Source organism: Excalfactoria chinensis, chromosome 17, assembly GCF_039878825.1.
Source record: "Excalfactoria chinensis isolate bCotChi1 chromosome 17, bCotChi1.hap2, whole genome shotgun sequence".
Classification (NCBI taxonomy): domain Eukaryota; kingdom Metazoa; phylum Chordata; class Aves; order Galliformes; family Phasianidae; genus Excalfactoria; species Excalfactoria chinensis.
In genome coordinates, this window is record NC_092841.1 from 8,626,133 (window position 1) to 8,636,232 (window position 10,100).

The 10,100-nt window shown below is 57.4% G+C and overlaps 1 protein-coding gene across 6 annotated transcripts in view; it reads right to left on the reverse strand.

The window, feature by feature from the left end:
• BAIAP2 (BAR/IMD domain containing adaptor protein 2) overlaps positions 1 to 6,997 on the reverse strand; it is a 32,014-nt gene extending 25,017 nt beyond the window's left edge. For all 6 annotated transcript variants that reach the window (XM_072352276.1, XM_072352273.1, XM_072352275.1 and 3 more), the window contains exons 1-2: positions 6,848 to 6,997; positions 1,360 to 1,435 (exon numbers count right to left, since the gene is read on the reverse strand). In XM_072352276.1, the coding sequence (XP_072208377.1) occupies positions 1,360 to 1,435; positions 6,848 to 6,919 (148 nt within the window). In that variant the 5' untranslated portion in view covers positions 6,920 to 6,997. The remainder of the gene's footprint in view (positions 1 to 1,359; positions 1,436 to 6,847) is intronic.
• Positions 6,998 to 10,100: the final 3,103 nt, after the last annotated feature.

Sequence of the window (10,100 nt, forward strand, 5' to 3'; positions counted from 1 at the left end):
GGGAGGGACGAGACAACAAACAAGCAAGAGGAGCAAGGAACACACCGGGAAAGAAGAAAGCTGGAGCAGCAAGATTACAGAGCTGCTCAGGAGGGGAAAGAAAGGTACGTGCAGGACCTCGGTGGTTTTCATTCCAGCGTAACCACCGGAGCTCAGCAAAAGTGCTGCAGAATAATTGAATATCACAGACTTTCATTATAGCTCTGTGCTGTTTGTTGACATTCCAGCTCCACGCTCGGCTTTAATCAGATAAGCAGGGGGTTTCCTCTAATCACAGAACACGCTGTACAGCTCAGCACCACCACGCTCAGCAATGAAGCCTCTTCCAGAGTGCATCCACTGAGCGAGGCTCTGCCTTCGGGTGTCCCAGCAGCTCTGGGATCCCAAACAAACAATGACCGAGGGCAGCTGCCAAGCCTGCAAGATCTTTGGGGCAGAGGTGTGAGCAAAGTCCCTTAGTGCCACAACCCCATGGCTCTGGAACAGCACCTGGGATGGCGACTCCCCCACCCCCCAGGCAGCCTTTGGAGAGGCTGTTGTTTCTAAAACCCAACCTGACCCCCCAGCACACCGAGATCATCACCTCTCATCCTCGGTGCTGCAGCACGTGAGGGTCTGTGAGCACCCCAGGTCCACACCCGGTGCTATGGGCACCTCCCACACCATTAACACCCTCTAGGAAGCAGTGTGTGTGTGTGGGGGGGGTTGTGGACCCCTCGCAGGCATGCAGCAGCCCCGCCTGGCCTGGGGGAGATAAGGAGCGCTCCAGGCACACACAGAGCAGGAATGCACAGAGCAGGAATGTGCAGATCCTTCCCAGAGGTCGCACTTCAAACGCCACCATTTAAGACGATGAGACTGAAATCTCTCTTTTCCTACTTAAGACTTTAAGATCACGACAGCCTCCGCCCTTAAAGGCATCTCCAGCAACCCAATTAAAGAGATCAAATCCAAGCGACGTGCAGAGCAGCTTCTGAAGCAAACAGAGGCGAAGTCAACGTCCTCTGCACGATGCTGTGACAGAACAGGGCTGGACAGGAGCTGGGCAGCATGGAGTCACCACATCACAACTGTTTGGTTTTGGTTTCCATCAATCCACGGTTCACCCAATTAATTCCTTGCTCCTCTAACAGCCCCCATTGGGACCCTGTAGGCTCAGCAAAGAGATGCCACCAACAATTGTGTGTGTGTATGTGGGGGGGGGGGGGGGGGGGAATTTATTTTCCTCTGCAACTTGAGCATGTAAACAATACTTTCAAATAGAGCTTTAACTTCATTTTAATGATTTAAGAGCACCGTGCAGCCCCACGTGGGGCTCACAGTCCTCCAGCAATGTGCCAGCAGCACAGCATCACTTACTTGCTAAGGCTTTTTCATAGGTCTTCCCCATAGAAATGAAGTTCCTGAGGCTGGGGTTGAACTGCTCCATGATTGTCTGGAAGAAAGGAGGACAGCGGGTGTTAGCAGAGGGGGCAGCACAGGGCAACTCAGTGCATCTTTAAGGGCAGGAATGGGGTGAAGGACCCACCCACACCTCCAGCATCACAAGGGGCTGATGGTCACTGATGCAGCCACATTTCAACCCGTGCTGCTCAATGGCAGCACTCCCATCAGGCAAAGGGCAAAGGCTCTGCTCCAAGGGTGAGAGAGCAGCATGCTAAGCTAAGCATGGCACCAATGACTGGACACAGCCAGGAACAGCCCATGCTGCTGCACTGAGCATCATCCAGTCCCACCGTGCCCTGCACACCAGTGCCATGCTGGAGCTGTACATGGAGAACTGCGCCCGCATCCCCAGCAATGCGGTCACAAGTGTTAGAGCAGCAGCACAGCATCTCCTCCTCCCTGACGTCCTTATTCCAAAACAAGAGGACAGGACTAATCGGATCGTGCCCCAGAACGGCTCTTTGTGTGTTTGTCAGGAGTTGCCAAAGCCGCTCAATCCCCAGCACTGATAGCATCTCTAAAACCAGACACCAACCCCAACTGAGCTGGGGAGGGACAGCAGCTCCGTGCCCACTGCACCCCCAGAGCAACCTGCACCCAGAGCAGGGGATGGGGCAGCCACCTGCAGCACTGCACTGTGCAATGGAGAAGGGGCTCAGCCCCCACCCCACTGCTGGCAGCATCCCACACTGGGAGGGAGACAGACAGACACTTCTGCCCAATAAGCTGATTAAGCATCTGTCACCTCACCCAAAGCTGGCCAAACACACAGAGCTCATTTTCTGCCCCGGGCACACTCAGCCCCAGCTCTGCTGCACACCCTTTGCAGGCCGCGATGGTTTCATTTCCTTCTGTGGGTGCAGGGCAGGCTTTGCACAGCTGAGCTCATGACAGCTGGGTTCCATCCTGCCCTGGGATGCTCCAGCCCAGAGACGGTACAGGGAGCACCCAGCTAATGAGAGCTGCAGGACTAATTGAGGCCAAGGCAGCACCGGGAACATGCTCAGCTTGGAAGGAGAAATGGACCTGCAGCAGCAAGCCGTGCATTGAGGTGCTCTCTGTAATTGTGAGAGATGATCTTATGGGGGTTAATTAGCACTGGGGAGGGCTGCTCTGCCTTTCCTACTTCACACTGACACATCCCTGCTGCTCCTTCCCCAAACCTGGGGCAGCTGAGAGGTGCAGCAGCACCTTGGGGTACGGCACAGCTGTTTGGCAGCAGCAAACCAAGAGCAAAAGCATTGCAAGAAAGGCTCTGCTGCTCCATAGGGGGGTGAGGGGGGAGGAGGCTCCTTGGCAGCCAAGTAAAACTCATGGAACCTGGAGAGGAAGTTTGCTGAAAGTGAATGTCTTTAAGACGCTGCCTGGAGACTCCAACACAAATAGCCCCACAGGAGAAGGGAATTAAAAAGGGATCTTCACTACGGAGATAAAAATAGAGGTTTCTAAAGCCGTATTTTCACTCCCGTGGTGGAAAGAGAAGCCAGCTCCAGAACTAACACACCTTCATCTCCCCAGTGTGAGATGCTGGAAAGCTCCCAGCTGCTATGGAGAAACAAACAGAGCAGATAAACACTGAGCTCACACCAGGGATCACGCTCAGCGCCTGGGGAGCCCGGGCACAGGGTGCAGCAAAACCCCAGTGATGGAAGCACCTCTCAGCCTCCCCTCCAGTTCTGCTCCATCAGCAGCACCCACAAACCCGCTGCCTGGGCGAGAGTTTAGAACAACACAGACAACAAAACCTGGCAGCAAAAGGTTGGAAGGGCTCCGCTTTGTTCGGCAGCATTGACCTCCCGGGTAATGCTGCTCAGCTCTCTGGGATTGGCACGGCTTTGTTCGGCTGCCAGAAAAGAAACTAATGCGAAGCACGAGGTCTCCAGGACACGGTCCTGTGGGTGGGGGGGAGAGGAGTGCATAGAAAGCAAACTCATTGCCTCTCCACTCCGAGCATGCTCCACAAAGGGGTCACCTCCTGCTCCAACGCCATCATCATCAGCCCACAATGAGAAGCTTGAGTGCTCCCCAGGCACGAGCTGGAAGCAGAGCCAGCTCACCTCGTATCATGGCTCACCTCGTATCACGTTTCTCTTGCATAGGAAGCAAACCTTCACAACACCTCCCCAGGGTCTTTACAACCATGCTCCAAAAAGTCCATCCCCCTTCAGCCCAATGGCAGCCCCTGCAGCTGAATACCAGAAGGAGCTGAGAACGGCCCCCATGCTGCCAGGACAGCAGTGATGTCCCAGCACCTCCCAACACAAGTATCAGGTTCTACTTCTAAGCTAGAAAAACCACCAACCTCTGCTCTCCCAGCATTGCTCCACCACAGTGCACAGCCCTGCAGAGCCACCTGGGTGACGTCCCCATGGGATGGGTGCTGTGACAGCGCTGAGCACCGCGGCACGGCCAGGCTGTGATGGCACTGCCACACCACAGCTCAGCCACAAGGAAGTTTTGCTTCTAAATGGGTCAGCCCTGCCTTGGGAACGCCTTCCATTATTTCTGTGTTAATATTTAATGCCCAAACAAACCCCGGAGCTGCCTCCATCTCAGCATGTCCTGCCCTGCACCAGCAGATCTCAGCTGCAAACAGCACCCCGCACCACCATGCTGCTCCAGGAGCATCCCCAAGAGGAGCAGCTGGCTGAGGCAGCACTTGGCATCAGCTGTACCAGACACCACGCTCACAAGCAAGGGACACAGAGGAAGAACAGGGACCCTTCCAAAACCACTTCATTTCTACTCAAGGCATCAGAGGATGAAGACACACAAGTTTCAGGGCTGGAGGGTGGGTACAAAGCAGCTGCTGGCTCATGGCACCCACTGCCAGCACCTCCCCAGAAACCACCAGCAGTGACCCACGGGCCCACCTCACCCAGATGATGAGTCCCTGCTCTGGAAGGTTTGCAATGTGCTCCCCTCCACCCTGCAATGCGAGCAGCAGCATTGTGAAACCACACTGTGAGCACAGCACCAGGAGCCACCAAAGGCAAAAGGCTGTTCCAGGAGCAATGCAGGAGCACTTTGGGGTAGGGGAGCAGATCATGGGCTTCCTTCTGCGCTGCATGTGCTAACCTGCAAAGTGCCGCAGTCCTGAGGCACACGGCATCCCACAAAGCACTCTGCAAACCCACAGCAGGGCAGTGCACTGCCAGCACCACGCTCAGCCCTGAGCCCAGCCAGCACCACGGCACAGTGCACCTAGAAAGCACAGGGCACGGAAACTGGGGTGGCACAGGTCGACCCCAAAGGCCAACTCTCTCATTTGCTGTTGCAGTGAGTTCTCCCTCTGCTGCCAGCACAACGAGCCAGCCACCATTTCCCTCCTGATTCATTTGAGCAAGGAGCTCTCCCTTTCCCTCTGGACTTGGAGATAACACAGCCCTTGTGCTGGGAGTAGCATTCATTACATCTGAAGGGGAGCAAACGACTGGCATACATGACCACGAGGGTCTGAGATCAGGGTGCTGCTAAGAAACCTTTCTCCGAAGCCAGAGCGAACCGTGCACCATTGCAAAACAATTTCCCACGTGAAGAAAGAGCTTTAAATGAAATGGAGGTTGGCCTGGAAGCAGTCGTCTCATCCATCGGCAACAAGAGGTTTGTTTCCAAGGGGAAGAGGCACCGAGGTCCCCCAGCCCAGGGGCAGCCCGCACTGCCCCACCGAGGTGCACAGAAGTGAATCAGCGCCTGGGGAAGGTGGGATTACGTTGGTGGAAGGTGCCAGCATCCTCCGTCTCGCTCTGTAATTACTCCACATGTGTAGGCAGCTGCCTGTAGTGGCAAAGCTGCGAGGGGGCGGCTGACAGCTCCTCCACCAGCTCATTAGCGCAGTCACTCCGAGGGGGAGCACCAGGACTGGGAAATAATTACAGTGGGCTCCCCAGGCAGGACAGCTGTGCTGGGGAGAGGGTGCTGGGCCAGCAGGGCTGCTCTGGATAATGGAAGGAGCAGGGCAGGCAGCACAGCCCCACTGTGCAGGTCAGTTGAGGCACGGGACAGCAGCTGGGCAGTGTGGCTGTGAAGCACCAGGGCTGGTTTTGGACTGGGGGGTACCCAGAGCTCCAAGTGCTCACCTTGCCATGCCTTAACATGGAGCTCTGGGATCCCTCCATGGAATACAGACATGCAGCTCCTGCACGCGGCCCATGCAGCACCCATAGAAACCAAGGGAAGCATCTCCTTGGCTCCAGGAAATGCTGTTTTCCTCCCAAGGCCAGGCAGCAAAGAGGGACGTGGGTAACACCACAACATCTGCCCCCAGCTCTGAGTTCTCACCTCCACGCTGCACTCGCTGTAACACACACAACTCTGCTTCCTGACAGCAAAACCATCATGTTGGTTTCCTATGAGCCCGCAGCTGAAGCTGCCCTGCACCATGGGCACTGCCCTGCATGCAGTAACAGCCCTCACCGTGATCCCAGGGCTCCATGCAGTGCTCTCAATGCAGGACTGACTAAAGCCATGGTTGTAGGCAGGAGGAGAGCACAGCCAACATCCCCATTGGTTCTCCAAGGAGCAAACATGGTTCCACCACAGCTGCTTGGGGACAGAAACCAGCACTGCCCTCCAGCTGAGGCTGACACCGAATCACACTCGAAGCTGCCTACGAGCACATGGCACAGTGATGTGCCCCAAACACAGAGAGCTCTGCAAGCTGCCATCAGCACAGCAACACCCCGGGACAACACCTGAAGGAGGACCGATGCATTTAGAGCGTGCACTGGGGTGGCAAAAGGACCCAACTCCTACAACCAGAGAGCTCCATCCGCAGAGTCGCTCTGCATCCCGTAGGGCCGAAGGTAAAGGAGCCGTGCGGGTGGAAGGGACGGCATCCCATGCGACGTGCCGGGCTGGAGAGGTCCTCCCGGCCACGACCACCGCACCCAGCGAACCGAACCGCACGGAAGAGCGTATTTTCCCCATCCCATTTAAAAACCAAAAAGGGAAACTGTGAGAGCCGGAGCCGCAGAGCTGAACAGGGCGCTCCCCGCTCTCGGATGTCGAGAGAAAGGGATCGACGGCCCGAGGTGACCCGGGAACGGGGTGAGCAAGGGGGGCTGCCCCGCACCCATCCCCACGCAGAGCCGGGGGGGGGGTCCGGCACCGCGCCCGCTCCGGGGGCTCCGCGCTCTCCATGCGGCTGCGGATGGGGGCGGCGGGCAGGGAGCGGGGGCGGCGCGGCCCCCCCGGCGGCGGCACATCCTCCTCCTCCTCCTCCTCTTCCTTCTCCTCCTCTCGCCCCAACACCGCGCTGCCCCCGCACCCGGCGGAGGAGGAGGGGAAGAGAAGAGAGAGGAAAAGAGAGAGAAAGGAGGAAATCAAAGCAGATGGAAGAGGGGCTGAATGGGGGAAGTGGGAGACGCGCCGCGCGGCCCCGCACCTGTTGCGGACTCACCTTGTAGACATTCTCGGTGAGGCGGTGAACCTCCTCGGAGCGGGCCATGCCGGGCGGGCCGGGCAGCACCATGGGCGGCGGTGGCGGGGGCTGCGGGGCGGTGCGGGGCAGCGCGGAGCTGGGCTGCCGGCGGGCGCGGAGAGCGGCGCAGCGGAGCGGTACCGCCGCTTTTATCAGCTCCTGCCCGCCCCGCACCGCCACGGCCCGCCCGCGGGGAGGGGCAGCATCCTGGGAACGCCTCTTCGTGCCCCACCGTGCCCCGACCCCGCGTACGCCCCGTCCCCATCCGCCTTCTCCATTCTATGCCCCATCCCATCTCCCGTCCCGTACCTCGTTCCTATTCTATACCCCATTCCCACCCCACACCTTTTACCCCATTCCAAACCCGTACTTCATTCTCATCCCCTATCACATTCCTGTCCCATAACCCTTTCTGATCCTGTACCCATCCCATAACCCCTCACAACCCATCTATAGCCCCTGCTGTGCCTTATCCTATAGCCTGCAATACCTCTTCCTATACCCCCATATTCTTCCCTATACCCCTCCATGGCTCACGCCATGTCCCACATGCCTTGTGGTGCCCCATGCAGTGCCCCATAACTGTGGTTTCCCTGCACACCCTCCCCATGCTGTGTCCTGTGCTTCTGCCCGCATGGTGCTGGGCAGTGAGGTGTGATGGAGGGCTGCTCAGTGTTGGTGTCAGATGGGGAAGGGCAGCAGAAACCATTCAAGAAAGAGTGGGACCATCACTGCATGCCGTGGCCTTGTCCTTACCCCATCCCTATCCCTGTCCCTGTGACCACAGCACTGAGGTGCTCCCATGTCCAGAGGTTCCATGGCACGAACCACTGTAGGTGTCCTCACCTGCCCCCAAGGATAACCCTCCCCCCTTTTCCTCCTGCCCTCAGCCCCAGGAAGCAGTGCAGCAGTTAGAAGCCAGCTGTGCTATTCTCAGCCATCTCCTCCCTCCAACCCAAAGGCCGGTGGCAGGATCAGCCCCAGATGCTCCTCTCCCAGATGCTGCTCTCCAGAGACACCTCGTCCCCATAGCACTGCTGCTGCCCCACCGCCTCCCCTGCACCCCTCCACATCCAGCTGAGGCAGAGCACAGGTCAGCCTGGGCGCACCTGAATCCGTCTCAGCTCCATCCCAGCTCTATCCTGGCTGCATCCCTGTTTCCCACACCAGAGGATGGGGCTGAATTCACAGCACATGTGCAGTTTCCTACACCAGCAGGTTAACCCCTTCCCACTGGGGTTGGAGAGCAGGAAGGGAGCAGGATACCCTGGTTACAACTGGGACCTCCAGCAGGGAACTGCTTGGTGCTGCAGGGTGCTCCTGCCCCAGGGACCGGGACCAGAACCAAGCTCAGGCCCAAGGCTGCTCCCATTGCCAGCAAAGTGCTTTAGAGAGAGCAGCCAGGAGCAGAGTGCTCCACGCGCATCTCCATCGCCTTATTTTTAGTTGCCTTATGTAAGTTCTTCGCCACGTCACGGAGGTGGGGGGTTCTTGCATCTAATTCCAGTGTGACAGCCCAGCAATTCAAGCAAGCTGTTCTGCTGGAGAAGATAAAAGGATTTGTAATTTCTCATCATGGAAGAGGCCTTTTGGGACGACCTGCAGAGAATCTCGCGCTGCTTCCAGCCTCCACCCAGCTCTGCTTTCTTCCCGTCCCCTGCTTCTCTTTATCTCCATCCCCAGGAAACCTCAATACTGACAGCCTCCCTCCCTCACACCCCTGCTCCCAAAGCTCGAAGCCTTCAGGGTTCCTTATTCTCACATTAAGAGATGGATTCCCTCTATTCCCATGGCAGCTCTCTGCGCTGCGCCCACCTCACCCCAGGGCCAGCAGCAGAACCCCAGTGCCCGCACCTCGCACCCCAGTGCTTGCTCAACATGGAACCCAACGCAGGGGAGCAGCCACATGGGACCCCAGCAGCTGTAAGGCTCAGGACCATCCCCCCCATAAACCCCTTCCCCGGCTGACGGCACATCCACGCACACGGCATCGTCCACCTCCAGCCCCGGGTGGAGCGAAGTTGCTGTGGCAACACCACCTTATGTAATCCACCCAGTTTGGCTGCAGGTGTGTGGAGGAAACGGTGCTATTTTAGAAGTTTCATTAAGTTCTTTCTTAATTATCAGCGTGGCGTCACAGCAGCAGCGCTCCCAGCCGGGTCACGCGCCCACAGCACTCGGAGCAAGCGTGGAACCACAGTGGTGATGGGTGAAAGCAAAGGGGCCGAGGGCTCCTCTTGGACAAGGGACAGCAGTGCCCCGCTCAGCCCGATGTCACCCCATGGCTGTGCCCCATTGGAGTGTTCAGAAAGGAGGGGTTCCTCGGGGATGCCACCCCAATCCAAGCAGTGCGGCACAGGATAGATCACCTGGAAATCCCCGTGCCTTTGCTCTCATGTCTTCCCATCAACGTGCTGAAAACGCTGCACGCATTCTGCCGCGAACCCTCTCCGTGCTGTGCCAGGAGTTATTTGTTTCTCAAGCCATTTTAAGATGATTTTTCTGACATCTGACGTGGTGCTTTGGGAAATCGGCCTAATGGGTTCCAGCACAACCTCAGGAGCTGCTCCCCCCCCTCCCCAGGCAGCTTGTCCTGCTTTGGCTGATGGCTTGGGATGCTCCAATCAATGTGCATTTCCCAGCTGTGTGCCCAGCCTTGAGCTGTGCCATGGATCCTCAGTCTGTGCCAGAGAACCCCAAGCTGTGCCATGGAGCACTGAGCAGTGTCACGGAGCCCCAAGCTGTGCCATGGAGCACTGAGCTTTGCCGTAGAGCCCCAAGCTACTGCAGGGATGCACGGTGCCCTGCAATGCCCCATGGTTGATTGCATCCATGCATCCATCCCACACTCTTGGTCCTTCCCCACTGCCCCTAGTGCTGTGCAGTGCTCCGAGGCACAGGGGACTTTTTGCCTTTGGTTTTGTAGAGTCAAGACTTGAAGCTGTGACCAAAAACTGGAGATTCCCTGTGTGTGTCAGCAACTCTCAGCACTGCTAAATCCCCCGGAGCACAAACAGCAAATCAAGTAAAGCCATTTATTGAGGATTAGCAAAGGATGAACAATTCCGGCTCTTATTTTATTAGGTGGAAGCTGTGGCACTGAAATCCAGTGCAGAGCCCAAACTGGCAGTGACAGCACTTTGGGGCCCCTGTGCAGCCCTTGGCTGAGTATCTCTCCTCCAGTCCCCAAAGTAGGTCGGCATTGCATTGCAGGGCAGGGAATGCGGGGGAG